The sequence below is a fragment of the Choloepus didactylus genome, chromosome 27, assembly GCF_015220235.1.
Source record: "Choloepus didactylus isolate mChoDid1 chromosome 27, mChoDid1.pri, whole genome shotgun sequence".
Classification (NCBI taxonomy): Eukaryota; Metazoa; Chordata; class Mammalia; order Pilosa; family Megalonychidae; genus Choloepus; species Choloepus didactylus.
This window is the reverse complement of record NC_051333.1, coordinates 11,011,867-11,029,164: the sequence shown is the minus strand read 5'-3', so window position 1 is coordinate 11,029,164 and position 17,298 is coordinate 11,011,867. Positions and strand designations below refer to the sequence as shown.

Here is a 17,298-nt window from a genome sequence, read left to right as displayed (position 1 = left end):
AAGGAGGCCACAAAAAAAAAAAAAAAAAAAAAGGAGACAAGACAAAAAGGAACTTCAAAATTAAGTGGTAGAATTTAAAACCAAATATACCAGTAATCATATTAAATGTAAATGAACTAAATACTTCAAGTAACAACAAAGATTGTCAGATTGGGGGGCGGGACAGAAAATTGACATGATGCATTGTTTTTGTGAGACATCTGAAATAAATCAATGGCATAAAAAAAATTAGGGGGATTATTCTAGAATAAAAGTGACTACAGAGTCATAACAAATAAATGCAAACTGTATTTTATTTGAATTCTGAGTCAAACAAACCAACTCTAAAAAGACAACTTGGAGAAAATTGAGCATGTTCGATTATGGATTGGGTAATATTATTAGATTAATAATATTAAAGAATTCCTATTAATTCTGCAAGGTGTAAAATTAGCTTGATGGTCATGTAAGCAATTATATGTTTGCATTAGTGTTCTACAGAAAAATGGAACCAACAAGATATATATTTACAAGTATATAAATATTAAGATATTATTATAGGACAGAAAAACAGAACCAACAGGATATATATTTGCAAATATATAAATATTAAGACAGTATAATAGGAACCGGCTGATGTGACCATGTGGATTGGCAAATTCAAATTCTGTAAGTCAGGCTGCAAGGTGATGTTGAATTCCTCAGGAGAAGCTGGCTGTTTGGGGAAGAGATAGAAATCCTTCTTTCTTCCTTCCTTCCTTCCTTCCTTCCTTCCTTCCTTTCTTTCTTTCTTTCTTTCTTTCTCTTCCTTCCTTCCTTCCTTCCTTCCTTTCTTCCTTTCTTTCTTTCTCCTTTTTTTAAAATATGGTTTTATTGAGATATAGTCACATACCATACAATCATCCACAGTATACACTCAGTTGTTCACAGTAACAACATACATTTGTGCATTCATCACCAGAATCAATTTTTGAACATTTTCCTTATTACAAAAGAAAAAAAAAATGTAAAAAGGAACACCTAAAACATTCTACCCCCCCCCCCCCATTTTTCATTTAGGTTTTGTGCCCATTTTTCTGCTCATCTGTCCATACACTGGGTAAAGGGAGTGTGAGCCACAAGGTTTCCACAATCACACAGTCACACCACGTAAGCTTCATAGTTATGCAATTGCCTTCAAGAGTCAAGGCCACTGGGTTGCAGTTCGACAGTTTCAGAAGTCCTTCTTTCTGACTGCTGAAATCCTCAGTTTTCTCTTAAGCCTCCAACTGATTGGATGAGGAGAGTCCTCTCATTGCTAAAGGCAGTCTCCTTTGTAGACAGTAGATGTAATCAACAATTGATGCAATCAACTGACTAATTATTTAGATCTGTCAGGCCAGTGCTCATTTAACCAAACAACTGGACACCGTAACGTAGCCAAGTTCAACATGAAATTAGCCACCACAGGCCACCTCTTGTCAACTTGGCACCCATGCACATCTCCTTAAACCATAGTGAATTTCTAAATTAATACAGTAACAGACTTAGTTCAGCTAACATAATTCAAATGTCCTCCATACACCAGGAAACAGACCAACCCTCTCCCCAGAAGGGGAAGCAGAGCCTTGGCTGATATTCACTCTTATCCTTAATATCCTGTAACTTAAATACTATGACATAAAGTTAGAGGATAAAGAAGAAAACAAAGATATTTGCTTTGTGTTTATAGACAAATACATTCATAACAAAACCAGGAAGAAATAATCATAACCATTATAGTCCTCATTTCTGCAACTGGTCATGTGGTCATAGTTCATATTTATCTCTATCTTCTTCCAGTACTCATTCCATGTTCCCTTTACCCTCAACAAGCTCTTCAGCTGGCCGTGGTTCTTTGCCTGGTGGGGTGACCTGAATGAAGTCCTGCCTGGAGTGGGTTGTTGCAGTTTTCCAGGGACTTTAATCACAGGGCATGGTAATACTAAGAGACACCCTAGGGGATCTCCTGTATGCCAGGAAAATGCTTCTTTTCCCTCCTTTGTTTGGTTGCAGTCCTCTTTCCCCTTGATAGTCAGGATCAATCACCCCAGCCAGTACAGCAATCCCCTTCTTTGCCTGTTGAATCAGAGGCATGAGGAACCCAAAGTGGCCAGGTAGCAGTCTTAACTTCCAGTTCAGGATAATCCTTGTTGTGTCTCTTGGTGGTAGCACTCCTCCTTTTGGAGTTAAGACCTCTAGACCAGCAGAGCATAGGGGCACAGGGATAAGAAGCAAAAATTTTCCTAGTGGATCACTAGGGGTCATAGTGAGCTGTGCCACTCCTGTTTCCACCCCTTGAGAATCCTTGAGAATTCCACCTGAGAATCCTAGCAGTGGGAGAAACAGCACCATAGAGTGGATGCTGATTCAGAGCACACACGGCCTCCTGGAGAACACTGCCCCAGGCCTGCACGGTGTTGCCACCTAGTTGGCACCATAACTGAATCTTCAAAAGGCCATTCCACCGTTCTATCGCTCCAGCTGCTTCAGGATGATGGGGAACATGGTAAGACTGAGAATTCCTTGAGCATGTGCCTATTGCCACACTTTACTTGGTGTGAAGAGGCTTCCTTGGCCAGAAGCAGTGCTGTGTGGAATACCATGACGGTGGATAAGGCATTCTGTAAGTCCACAGATGGTAGTTTGGGCAGAAGCATTGCGTGCAGGGAAGGCAAACCCATATCTGGATTATGCGTCTATTCCAGTAAGAACAAAATATTGCCCCTTCCATGTTGGAAGTGGTCCAATATAATCAACCTGCCACCAGGTAGCAGGCTGATCACCTTGGGGAAAAGGATTCTATTGAGGGTTGATCTCTCCTGCTGGCAAATTGGGCACTCAACAGTGTCTGTACCACGTCAGTCTTGGTGAGTGGAAGTCCATGTTGCTGAGCCCATGCATAACCTCCATCCCTACCACCATGACCACTTTGTTCATGAGCCCTCTGGGCAATGAGAGGAGTGGCTGGGGAAAGAGGCCGACTGGTATCCACAGAATGGATCATCTTATCCACTTGATTATTAAATTCTTCCTCTGCTGAAGTCACCTGGGACAAAATAGCTTCATGTTTTTAGCCCATTTACAAAGGTCAAGCCACATGTGTCTCCCTCAGACCTCTTTGTAACCAATTGTCCAATCATGTTCCTTCTAAATCCCGGAGCATCCAGCCAAACCGTTGGCCATAGCCCATGAATTGTATACAGATGCACATCTGGCCATTTCTCCTTCCAGGCACAGTAAACAACCATGTGCACTGCTTGAAGCTCTACCCACGGGAGGATTTCCCTTCGCAACTGTCATTCAGGGATGTTGCAGAAAGGGCTGCAGTGGTGCAGCCGTCCACTTTTGGTTGGTGCCCGCAAAGAGTGCAGAACCATCTGTAACCCAGGCCTGAGTTTTCTCTTCCTCAGTCAACTGATCATCAGAAAGTCCCCAAGAGGCCATAGCTATGGGCTGGGAAAGAGAAAGCAATGTGGCAGGAGTGGGGGCCATGGGCTTTTGGGCCACTTCCTCATGTAACTTACTTGTGTCTTCAGAGGCTACTCTGCCCATCTGGTATATACCACTTCCACTTGCAACGTGGTGGTGCACACCCACCTTTATGGCTTGGTGGGTCGTGAAATACCCAGTTCATGATGGGCAACTCAGGTCTCACGGTAAGTCAGTGATCCACAGGTAAGTGTTTGGGCTCTACTAAGGCCTAGGAGCAGGTCAAAAGGAGAGTTAGTGGGGTACTGTTTGCAATCCCTGAGTGATAGGGTATCTTCGTGCTGTGGACTAACAATGGACACCCAGAAGGCACATGCTACCCCCAAAGCAGCAGCCGATGATCTGTATCTGTGGAGAACGTCACACAGAAAATGAAACAAAATCCAGGGATCCAATAAGACGCAGAGAATGTGGATTTAGAATAATGTACAAGAAAAGGACTAAAAGATTGGTGGTCTTTGACACTCGATGAAATGTGAATTCAGAGTAACATCTTTGCTTGTAGTTGAATTTGCCATTAATGTTTCACATTGTTGTACAGCTTTGGTTAGCAGACTTATCTTTATGAATACAACCACATGTACACAAGTTCATCTTATCTCATTTTTAAACCATAGTATATTTAGATATCTGTTAATACTTTGTGTAGAGATTTTGTGGGTTTTTTTCAGTTGCATGACTTATAATATAATTTTATTGTATATTTAATCTGACACATGGTAAGGTTAGAATTGCTTTTCCTAAACCATAATTTTATTATTATTATTTTGACAAACTTTATTTCAAGAGTAATTGTGGGTTTTTTTTCAGAGGGGGTGTTAAATTCAGTTTTTTTGAGATGTATTCACATACCATAGAATCATCCATGGTGTACAATCACCTGTTCACAGCACCACCATATAGCTGTGCATTCATCACCCCAAGCTATTTAGAACATTTTTCTTATACCAGAAAAAATCAGAATAAGAATAAAAAATAAAAATAAAAGAGAACACCCAAATCATCCCCCCACCCCACCCTATTTTTCATTCAGTTCCTGTCCCCATTTATCTACTCATCCACCCATACACTGGATAAAGGGAGTGCGATCCACAGCGTTTTCACAATCACAGTCACCCCTTGTAATCTACGTTGTTATTCAGTCGTCTTCAAGAGTCAAGGCTACTGGGTTGGAGTTTGGTAGTTTCAGGTATTTACTTCCAGCTATTCCAATACATCAAAACCTAAAAAGTGTTATCTGTATAGTGCATAAGAATGTCCACCATAGTGACCTCTAGACTCCATTTAAAATCTCAGCCACTGAAGCTGTCTTTCGTTTCATTTTGCATCCCCTTGTGGTCAAGAAGATGTTCTCAGTCCCACAATACTGGGTCCAGATTCACCCCCGGGAGTCATATCCTGCGTTGCCAGGGAGATTTACACCCCTGGGAATCAGGTCCCACGTAGTGGGGAGGGCAGTGAGACCACCTGCCAAGTTGGCTTAGCAAGAGAGAGAGGGCAGGCTAGGTTTTAAGTCACACACTGTTCTAGTTTGCTAATGCTGCTGGAATGCAAAACACCAGAAAAAGATTGGCTTTTATAAAGAGGGTTTATTTGGTTACAAAATTACAGTCTTAAGGCCATGAAGTGTCCAAGGCAACACATCAACAATCAGGTACCTTCACCGGAGGATGGCCAATGGTTCCGGAAAACCTCTGTTAGCTGGGAAGACATGTGCCTGGCATCTGCTCCAAGTTCTGGTTTCAAAATGGCTTTCTCCCAGGACATTCCTCTCTAGGCAGGTCCTCTTCAAAATGTCACTCTCGGATGCTCTTGGGGCATTGGTCCTCTCTTAGCTTGTCTGGAGCAAAAGTCTGCTTTCAAAGGCTGTCTCCAAAATGTAAGCTGCGGCTCCTCTCTCAGCTCATGTGTGTTCTTCAAAGTGTCCCTCTTAGCTGTAGCAAGCTCGCTCCCTCTGTCTGAGCTTATCTAGTGCTCTAGTAAACTAATCAAGGCCCAGGATGAATGGGCGGGGCCACACCTCCATAAAAATTATCCAATCAGAGTCATCACCCACAGTTGGGTGGGGCGCATCTCCATGGAAACAGCCTAATCCAGATGTCCCAACTTAACCAACACTAATATGTCTGCCCCCACAAGATTGCATCAAAGAACATGGCTTTTTCTGGGGGACGTAATATATACTAACTGAAATACCTTTATCTATGATTCTTATAATCATATAAGATTATATATGTTATATATATAACATATATGTTATATATGTATATATACATATATATATACATATATATATATAGTATGTTCCTTTGTGGCAACCCGTGGCCTGAGCAAAACAGGCCTGCAGACCTTTGGTGCACAGCAGTCTGTGTGACCCAGGCAGCTAAGTGTTTAACCTATCGTCTTTGTAAGGCAGTAAGGAGAAAAAGGGTAAATTGACCTTCAAATGTAACTTTATGGGAAGGAGGCAGGAAGTGAGAGGCTCTTAGTCTCACAAAAAGAGCAAAATGTAATTGTTCAAGTGTTATTCTAGTCCTTCCTGCACCACCCCCCAAGTCAGAATGACCTGTTCCCGCATCTATGCGCCCCCCATCCTTAGGAAGGCCTTTGTCTCAAACTCTTATAAAAGGCTTTCTGCCCTTTTTGCATTGCTCAGTCTTCTTCCCTGTGAATGCGCTGCTTGCCCAGCCTGAGAGAGCCGTCATGATCTCTCCACGACTTCTCACCCTGTAAGTAAGCCCTGAATAAAAGTTCATGTATCAGAAAATGCTTGTTGTATTCTTTGGCCTTTGGACTGGCATGGCCCTCTTGGGCTGCGACAATTGGCAGATCCAGCCTGGAGAATCAAATAGCTGTCAGCCGGAGACTAAGGAGATCCTGGGCACTGATGACATGAACTTGGGGAGGGGAAAGGAGAAGGCCCTGGGTGGGATACCGGGAAGGCCTGCGACGTCTATGTGGGAAGGGGTGTCCACCCTCCCAGAGGAATGGATGTCTAGGTGGGGAGGGGTGGCTACCCTCCTAGATGAGTGGAATCTGCCGAGGGAGTGTGATATGTTTATCCCTCTCTGGCTGGACAAATAGCCATCCTGTATCAGGCCACAGGACCAGTGGGGATTCAGAAAGAAAAAAAGGGCCACCAGATTGCGGCTGCGGGGGGCTGGCCATTGTTAGAGGCTGTATGCGCCGCTGCTGAGGAAGCTTTAGCAGCTAAGGTGGCCGTAAGCCACCTGGGAGGTAAATTAAAGCTAGAAAGAGATATGAGGCTAGCACAAGCGGAAATGAAAGAGGCTCTGGATAAAAGTTTAGAAATATTGGCACACCAGCGCACTAGAGTAAGAGGACATAAGCTGCCCAAAGGGCAAGTTAGGTGTATCCTGGCTTCCCCTGACTGGGACTAGGCCTAAAGTGTGGGACCCTGTTGATTCCTCACCAGAAGATGATGAGCCCCTGTCTGACTGGGAAATTGACACTAAGGAAAGTAGGCGTACTCGACCTCTGTTCCAACAAAGGGTTAAAGCAGAGGAGGTTCAGCATCCTGATCCCCCATGGAGGGAGGAAGATGGGGCAGTGGCAGCAGCTTCTGATCAGAGGGTGCTCATTTCATCCTGGGAGTTTTCCCCAGGGGATTTAGGAGATATTAGTAACCAATATTGACAAAAACCTAGGGAGCCGTTAGCAAACTGGTTGCTCCTGTTTCATTCTGTGTTAAACCTTGCTAATATGTTATTTAGAATATTTGTAGATTTTTTCCAGTCAACTGGTGTTAGGCTTCACATGGGGAAAACAACAATGGACATTTGCTGTGCTTCCACAAGGACACCTTCAAACGTGGAAACCTCCAGAACAGCCTGAGTACCCTGTGAAGTTCTTGGGTTTTGTCTGGTTGGCTAAAACTAAGGCCATTCCTTCAGATGTTGTTAAAATGCAAAGTTATCCCACATTGCTTACTTCTGAACAGTTGATGGCTTTTCTTGTGTTGTTAAGTTATAGGGAAGTGTTTATACTCTATTTAGTATGAATTTTAAAACCTTTGTATGCCCTAATTAGAAAAGGAAAAGTGTGGGATGGGATTTTCCACAGCAGGCTGTGTTTAAAAAGACTAAGTGAACTGTTTTGCAAGCAGAGGCTTTAAGGGGGGTGGACCCCGATATACCCTGTGATTTGGATGTGGCCAGTGCCAATATTGGCTTTGGGTGGGGTTTGTGACAAAGGCAACAAGCTAAATGTGTACCTGTTAGATTGTGGTCCCAACTATGGAAGGGCACAGGACTCAGGTATAGCCCTTTAAAAGAGCAGTTGTGCACAGTTTGTAATCCTCAGTTGTGAGTGTTGAAGGTCTAACTGAGGTGCCTAATGACCTTACAGAAGACCACACCCATACAGGTATGTGGATCTGGGACACTATGAATAAGCCCTACTTGGGGAGTGCTCAGGTGAGCACACTGACAAAATGAAAAGTCTACCTCCTACGACATGGCATCTTTGACAATGGGTCTTTAAAAACAGAGATGCATGAAATTTTAGGACCAGCCTCCTGTGTGAAAGAGCAGCATGCCCTGTTTCCTGTGGCTCCTCCCGAGGTGGCTCCTCCCGTGCCCACCTTGACAGACAAGGAAATACACCTGACTGCATGGATTGGCACATGGGCAACCTGCTACCTGGACAGCCGTGACTGTCCAGCCCAGTACTGACACCATCTGGTGGGAAGACATCTGGAATGCCTGCCACAAATGTAAGGTAACCATTTTTCATGTCTCTGCCCATAACACCAGTTCATTACCAGGTGACATAGAAGCAGATGCCCTAGCGAAATTCCACAGCCTAACACCAATGACGCATGAAGGGGCTGAATGGCTGTGCTGGAAGACTGGGCACCGAGGACACCAGATTCCTGTCACCTGGTGGCAAGTAAACTATATTGGCCCCTCTCCTCTGTCCAAAGGGACAAAATATGCCTTCACCGCCGTGGATACGGCTAAACACTTAAAGGATGATAGAAACAATGAACTCGAGAACTGTATCAGCATTAACTCCAGATAAAGGGGCCGGCTGCCTTCAAGCCACAATGGGGCAATGATAATAACTCTCTCTTGCCTGTGCCAAAAACACTAGGAATTGGGGAAAATAAGGTCATTTGGCTCTGGCTCTGGCCCATGCAGGTGGTTGAGAATCCTAAGCCCCTGGGTATTAGAATTACATAGGAAACTAACTGTAGTTCTGACAATGAAGGGCTCCCTGCAGGGGGAGGAAACATGGTATTTAAAACCCCCTCACCTGGAACCCTTCTATCTACTATGAAGACTCAGTTTATATATATTGTTAAACCACTCAACTGTCCAATTTAATCCTTACATGTGTTGTTAATTCTTGTTTAAAAAAAATGTGTTACTATTTCAATAATGCAATGACTTTTAAAATGTTTTCAGTATTTAGCCTTCTAACAAGTGTAATGTTGTTGGTAATAATCTGTTGTGAAATGCTTAAGAACAATTTCCAGAATTATTCTGATGACTTACATGTAGAGGGTATGAGGGATGTCCTTTTTTTAATTGAAGGAAAAGGAAGTTGTTTTTTCCTAAATGGTTGTATCAGAATAAAAAATAGGGGATATGGAACAAAACCTGAATGAATATAGAAAGTTGCAGGAAGTTAGTGGAAAGGGAAATTTATTTCTGTGATCAATGTTGAAAAAAAATGGTAAAGACTAGAGATAGAATAAAGCAGAATGCCTGATAGCTTTATCCTTTAGCTATTTTAGCCCAGGCCGTACTTGTGCTAAATGGTAACACTCATTAACCTGGCCATAGCACCACTTGCTAATAGGTTTCTTATCTCTCTGTATCGGTGTATTATTACTATGTTGTTTATTGTATTGTTGTGAATTATGGATGTGAAGTCTGTCCTATGGTATGCAAACTGTTGTGCAGGGGTGGATTGTGGCAACCCTTGGCCTGAGCAAAACAGGCCTGCAGATCTTTGGTGCACAGCAGTCTGTGTGACCTGGGCAGCTAAATGTTTGACCTATTGTCTTTGTAAGCCAGGAAGGAGAAAAAGGGTAAATTGACCTTAAAATGTAACTTTATGGGAAGGAGGCAGGAAGTGAGAGGCTCTTGGTCTCACAAAAACAGCAAAATGTAGTTGTTCAAGTGTTATTCTAGTCCTTCCTGCACCACCCCTCAGGTCAGAGTGACCTGTTCCCACATCTATGCTCCCCCAACCCTTAGGAAGGCCTTTGTCTCAAACCCTTATAAAAGGCTGTCTGCCCTTTTTGCATTGCTTGGTCGTCTTCCCTGCGAATGCGCTGCCTGCCCGGCCTGAGAGAGCCATCATGATCTCTCCATGACTTCTCACCCTGTAGGTAAGCCCTGAATAAAGGTTCATGTATCAGAAAATGCTCATTGTCTTCTTTGGCCTTTGGGCTGGCATGGCCCTCATGGGCTGCGACATCCTTTTTGATCCTATCCTTTTCAGACAAGAGAATCCTAATATATGTGCTTTCTCCTAATGACAGCCCCTTAAACAAATAAACCCCAAGTGTAGTGTAGTTACACTTTTCTTAACTGTTCTAATTCCTCCTGGGTCTTTTTGTATTGATAGTTTATTTGAATATTGTTATTTGGTTAATTAGGCAGAATATTTAATGGGAAAATATTACAGCCGGAACTCAAGACCTGTGTTTTCAGTCAGTCACTTAACCTCTTTGTGTCCCCTTCATCTGACCTCTTACCTACCTGGATATTTTTATGAAAAAAAAAAATGCGAAAATAAATGTAAAGTTGCTTTAAAAAGATTCTTTTGAATATAGTGTATGAATACAAAAATCAGTCAGTTTGAGCTTGAAATGGATACATAAGTTGTCCCCTAATAAACTGCTCACCAACAGCTGTGAACCCTGAGTGAAAACGCACTGAATGGAACTCAAAATTGTAAGTTTCAGCCTCAGCACTTGTTATCTTCATGGTTTTGGGTAATTCACTTCATTTCTTTTTAACTTCAGTTTGTCATTGTGGAGGAATTATGATGGTCAATGGGTTGAGGAAACAGTGTTTTGAGATAAGCTAATTTGAGGGATTGAATTATGAACAGATGAAATCAGAAGTGCCCAGCCCTAAGGACTAATAAAATAAATTATTTTTATATAGACATAAAAGTAACTTGCCTCCTTATCATATGCACATATGCCCATCCATCTCCACCCCTCAGAATAAGTTGAAAGTTGGTCAAGGGGGAGTGTGGTTATTTGAGGAGATGGCTGAAGGATGAGGAGGAGACAGTCATTGGAAGATAAAAAAGAGCGCATCTGAAATAGAGAAAATGGCGAGCTTGTTCCCACTTCAGAATGAAGCCCGCGTGACTGGGGCGGGAGAGTGTGGGAAGGAACCGTGTTGCACAGGTGGGGAGTGAGCGGCTCACTGAGGGCCCAGTGACAGGAGGCCGCTGGGGAAATAAGCAGGAGAGGAACATGCTTAAGACTCAGGAGATCCTTCAGGCTGTTGTGTGAGGATGGACTGTACAGAGACAGGCAGGGCCGTGGGGAGCCAGTTAGGAACCATCTGCAATAGTTCAGACCGACGATCACGGTGGCTGCGCCGGGGTGGTGGCTGTGGAGGAGGTGAGAAGTAGCTGATTGTGAAAGACATGTTTTGAAGTTGGATGGCTAGGACTTACTGATGGGTTTGTTCCTGGTAAGAACTCAGTAAACAGCCTGGGCTTTGGCATAAGGCTCTGGGTTTGGACACCACACTGACCCTTGTTAGCTGACTGTGTGAACTGACCGGGCCTTACTGCCTTCATTGGTGAAATAAGTGTGAAATAACAGCACCTACTTCAAAGATAGGTTGTGAAATAAAATGAAGTAATCCATGTGTGGGAGTTGGAAACAATAGGTACCCCAGGAAAACGTGTTCTTAAATGTCATCCATTCCTGTGCATGTAAACCCATTGTAAGTAGGATCTTCTGATGGGGCTACTTCAGTTACGGTGTGACCCACCTCATTCAACTTGGGTCTTAATCTTCTTACTGGAGTCCTTTATAAGAGAATGAAATTCAGACAAAGAGAGAGAAAGCCAGGGAAGCAAGAACCTGAGATCAACAAAACCCAGAAGAGAAGGTCTTAAGAGACCAGCAGACGCCACCATGCGTCTCGCCATGTGGCAGAAGATAAAGGTTCACCGGCAGCTGATGTGTAGGTTGTATACATCATCCTCCTTGAGCACTTAATACTGCCATGAACATTTTCTAAGAACAGGATATTCACTTAGGTAACCACTGTAAGTGAAGTTGACAAGTTCCAGAAATTTAACTTTGATATAAAGCTTACAATCTACATTCCACTTTTTTTCTATGTCCCAATAATGTCATTTGGAGCCTCTTCTCCTCCAGCCAGGGGCTTTTTGATAGACCATCTATCCATTTGGGAATTCTACTGCCATCTTGGAGAAGGCAGGTGGGATTTGGGGATCCTTTCTCAACCAACCCCCAACTTATCTTTTCTTTCTGCTTCTCCTCATTCTCAAGGTGCTTTTTAGGTAACAAAAATTAGGTCTTGTATCACCAGGCAGTTTTTTTAAAGAAAATTTATTTTTAGGGAAGTTTTAGGCTTATAGAAAAATTGCACAGAAAGTTTCCATATATACCCCCTACACATACCGCCCCCCACTCTCATAGTCTCCCCCTATTTTAACTGCTTGCATTATAGTGTGGCACATTTATTACAACTGAGGAACCGATATTGACACATTATTAGTAGCTAAAGTCCATAGTTTACATTAGGGCTCACTGATTGTGTATATAATTCTCCAAGTTTTTTTCTTTTTTTTTTTTTAAATCAGAGACACTGTAGATTTGCAGAAAAATCATTACAGATAGTACAGAGTTCCCATATAATCCACCTCCCCCTTACATACAGTTTCCCCTATTATTAACACTTTCCATTGTGTGGTATCTTTGTTACAATTGATGATACAATATTATTATAATTATACTACCAACTATAGCCAATAGTTAATGTTAGAGTTCACTATTCGTGTTGTACAGCCTTGGGTTTTTTTTTTTGTTTTTTTTTTTTATTCTAACAGATAACACAACCTAAAATTGCCCCTTTTAACCACATTCAAATACTGTATGTAATTGAGTGGCGTTAACTACATTCACAGTGTTGTGTTACTATTGCAACCATCCATTACCAAAATCTTTCCCTCAACTCAAACAGAAAGTTTGCACCAGTTAAACATTAACTCCCCATTCACTTACCCCACCCGGCCCCTGGCAACCTGTATTCTAGTTTATGGCTCTATGAATTTGCTTATTCTAATTCTTTCCTATCAGTGAGATCCTACAAAATCTGTCCTTTTGTGGCTGGCTTATTTCACTCAACACGATGACAAATTATCCGTTTTGACAAATGCTTAATGTCGTGTATCCTCCATCCAGGAAGTCTTTTATATATATGATTTTGAACTTCTTACTTGGAAACAGTTTTAGACTTAGTGAAAAGTTGCAAAAAACGGACAGACCCTTCACCCAGCCTTCCCTACGATTAGCATCCTACAGGATGTCAACATCGGTACCGGGTCGTTAACTAAGCTACAGACCTTATTTGGATTTCACCAGTTTTCCCACGAATGTCCTTTTCCTGTTCCGAGATCCAACACTGCATTTAAATGTTCTCTCTCCTTAGTCTCCCCCAACCAGAGACAGTTCTTCAGTCTTTCTTTGTCTTTTATGACCTCGACACTTTTGAAGAATATTGATCAGTTATTTTGTAACCAGGTTATGAAATACTTTGGGTTTGTCTGAATTTTTCTCACTATTAGATTGAGGTTATGCATTTTGGTCAAGAATACCCCAAAAGTGGCGTTGGACCCTTCTTAACGCATCCTCACGGGGGGCACAAGATATTGATTTATCTTATTATTAGTGATGTTAACCTTGATCCCTTAGTAAAGATGCAGTCTGCCAGGGAGTTTCCAGTGTGAAGTTAATAATTTTTCCCTTTGTGATGAATAAATTGCCCTGGGAAGATACTTCAAAACTACGCAAATATTCCATTTCTCCTCAAACTTTTTTTCACTAATTTTAGCATCCACCAGTAGGTCTTGCCTGAGATGGATATTACTGAAATGAATGATCACATAGTTGATTAATTTTTTTGTGTGTGTGGTGACCAAAAAACTGTAGGCCGTACTCCCAATCACCACCCACACTATCTTGAAACGAATTGTCTGATTACAGAAAAAAAACTTGTCTGCGGAAAAGAACAAAACAAAATAAGTTCAGATCCCTGCTATTGATACCTATCAAAAGCAGTGGGTTCTCTGCCAGATGGGCTCAAATGATCAATTCCTCAGACGCCGGGGTTTCAAAGAGGGAAAGAGTTTCTTGCTAAGCACAAAGCAGGAGACCAGATGGCCTATCGGTCTAAAAAATCTGTCTCCCAGAACTGCTGTAACTCTGATAGTTTTATAGTATCCAGAGATGGGCAGGTTGTAAGATAATGAGCACAATGGCTCCAGATGACACAGTTATAGATGATTTAATTATCAAGCATGCATGATTGATTACATGCTTTGTCACAGATCATATGTAAGAAAATGGTGGTCTTAATCTGATAATGGGCGTGATTTTTAGTGTTATAATGAGGTTCAGGTTGCTTTTAGGTTAAAGTCGAAGCTATTGCACAGTCAGGTGGGCCAATTTTGATTAGATCTATCTGCGTCTAGCAAGAGAGTTTAAGAACTGGGGTGAATTGGCTCTGGGCTGACTCAGTGTCCTTCCTTTATAACATTAGGGACCGTCTTTTGGGATCATGGGACTCTAAAGGTGAAAAATAGGATAAGGTGGTATAAGTGGGGGTCAGTCACAAGGTGTGCTGGTTTGAATGTATTATGTCTCCCAAAATGCCATGTTCTTTGATGCAGTCCTGTGGGGGCAGACATGTTAGTGTTGATTAGGTTGGAACCTTTGGATTAGGTTGTGTCCATGGAGATGTGACTCACCCAATCATAAGTGATAACTCTGATTAGGTAATTTCCATGGAGATGTGGCCACGCCCATTCAGCATGGGCCTTGATTAGTTCACTGGAATCTTATAGACGGGCACACAAACAGAAGGAATTCAGAGCAACTGAGAGTGACATTTTGAAGAGGAGCTGCAGTTTAGAGAGGACAAAACGCCCCAAGAGCAACATTTTGGAGAATGCCATTTTGAAATGCAGCTTGGGAGCAAGTGGATGCCAGCCACATGCCTTCCCAGCTAACAGAGGTTTTCTGGATGCCAATGGCCAGTCTTCTGTGAAAGTACCCTGTGGTTGACAGCTTAGCTTGGACACTTTTATGGCCTTAAGACAATAACTTTGTAACCAAATAAACCCCCTTTATAAAAGCCAATCCATTTCTGGTATTTTGCATTCTGGCAGCATTAGCAAACTAGAACACAGGGTTTTTGCAATCACAAGATAGAGGCTATATTGTTATACAATCATTATCAGAGATCAAGGCAGCTGGGCCATACTCAGGCATTTCCCTTGGATAGAAAGTTATAAAAGCACCTATGTAATTGGTACAGAACGAAATTTATGACCCCAGGGTTTCCAAGAGAGAAACAGTTTAATCTTGTACATGAAGCAGGAGATCAGGTGGCCTAGCAGCCCCAAAATCTGTCTCCCTGAGTCTAAGGCATTCAAGGTTTTTAGAATTCAAACAAGGGGGAATGGAGTGGTTGCCACACAATAGTAAACATACACACGGGTGAGACTGGTTGAGTCTCAGTATTTTCAGATATTAACTTCTCACTATTCTACAATATAGAAAGAATTCTCTCTCTTCTGTGACAGTGGCCCTTGAATAAAGTCGTCCTTGCCTATTTTATGTTGTTTGGTGCAATTGTTTCTCGGACAGTGACATAAGCCATGTGGGGCCTGTGGATGAACCCCTCCCCACTATCCAAACACCCTTCTCTCCTTTCTCCTGAGGCAGCCATATCATCATCTACCCCTGTGCCAGCAGGGCGCTCAGCACCCCAAATATTCCAGGCTTGGGAAATGGTGCAGACGTGGCACAACTGATATGGCGTTGCTAACCAGGGCAAACACAGGGAAGGCTGTTTCCAAATTGCCACGCTTTCCTAAGCACTTCTGCAGGTGTGGCTGCTTTCTCTGGCCTACAATCCAGCTCCTCCAAGGGCTGTTTAACAAGTTTCCCACAAATTGCATGAGGCCAACACTCTGTAATAAATTCACTCTATTGTTAAGTATAATAAAATGGCCTCATCTTAGGCCTTGCTGGGAGGGACCTCTGTTAGCTTCTCCGGAGCAAGAGTCTGCTTTCAAGAGCCATCTTCAAACTGTGTCTCATCTGCAGCTCCTCTCTCAGCTCCTGTATGTTCTTCGAAGTGTCCCTCTTGGCTGCAGCAAGCTTGCTCCTTCTGTCTGAGCTTATATAGTGCTCCAGTAAATAATCAAGGCCCAAACTGAATGGGTGGGGCCACACCTCCATGGAAATTTTCCAGAGTTATCACCCGCAGTTGGGTGGGGTGCATCTCCAAGGAAACACTCAAAGAATTACAATCTAATCAACACTAATATGTCTGCCCACATAAGACTGCATCAAAGATAATGGCGTTTTGGGGGACACAATACATTCAAACCAGCACAGGAGCCTTTCTGAGAAAGGATTTGCCAGAGGCCGAAAACAATTGACCTGCTGGGCCCTTCTGAAAAAATAGAACTTCCCCTGTGGGGTTGCAGAAAAGCAACACCTGGTGATGAACCACTTTGGTTCCATAAGGAGAGCTTCTCAGAATGGACATGCAAACAATACTTATCAGTGGGATCTGCTCCCCACTTGGTAAGACGGCACCCCCTATGTAAAATGGACACTCAATCAGAACATTTGCTCTCTGGCTTCTGCCCTATATATGCCCCCCTCCCCACTCTCTGGGTGGGGCTGCTTTTTACTGGTTTAATGGGGTGCTGTCTGATTCACCACTCGCTCAATAAAGCTGTGAGATCCTAACTTGCATGAAAAGTTTTTCTTTCTAGCAATACATATATAGATATTATAAATATAATTTTACATATGTGTGTGTGTCTGTGGTGTCTGGGACTGGACACAGACCGATACACACATACACAAAGTATTTTGATAAAAAGATAAAAAATACACAAAGCACGAAGTTGACAGAAATGAGAGGAGACAAATCATAATCACAGGGAAAGGCTTTAATTCATCACTCTCAATAACTGCTGGAACAAGCAGATGAAATATTAAGATAGAAAGACCTGAACCACATGTGTCCTTCCATTCCACCTCAGAAGTGATCTACTCTCACCCTTGATCTACAGACTGAGGGTCGATGTCCCGGGAACGGAATCCCCCCAGGCCGCCGTGTTGCCCGCAGTCCCGGGGAGCGATCAGGCCTTTTGCACCCGGGCGAGCGGCCGCGGTCCCGCTTTGCAGCTGGGAAAGGCCTCCCCAGCCCGGCATTGCCTTTCCCACGCGGCGCCCAGGGACTCGCTCTCGCCTGGGAATGCAGGCGGGAAATGAGCCGGGCCGCTTCGGGGTTAGCGGTTGACACAGCCGAGATGCCGGCACCGAGGTCTGGGGGGCTCAGAGGAAGGCAGAGGCTGGGAATGGAAGGGGCCCGGGTCCCTGAAGCGCTGCGTGACGCAGGGTCCCGCGCCCCCCCACCCCGCCCGCTGCTTGCAAATCGCGTGAATGGGACTTAAACGCGCACCGCAGAGGGCGCAGAGCTCAGGTTTCAGCCGCGCGCTCGCGGGTTGCCGCGTCGCCCGCCCGCCCGCCTG

At 43.4% G+C, this 17,298-nt stretch overlaps 1 protein-coding gene across 1 annotated transcript; it reads left to right on the top strand.

The window, feature by feature from the left end:
* The first annotated feature begins 3,601 nt into the window (after positions 1-3,601).
* On the top strand, positions 3,602-3,961 carry LOC119521148 (DNA-directed RNA polymerases I, II, and III subunit RPABC4-like). Its single transcript, XM_037819211.1, has 2 exons — positions 3,602-3,675; positions 3,796-3,961. The coding sequence occupies exons 1-2, from the start codon at positions 3,602-3,604 to the stop codon at positions 3,959-3,961; spliced, it is 240 nt and encodes a 79-aa protein (XP_037675139.1).
* Positions 3,962-17,298: the final 13,337 nt, after the last annotated feature.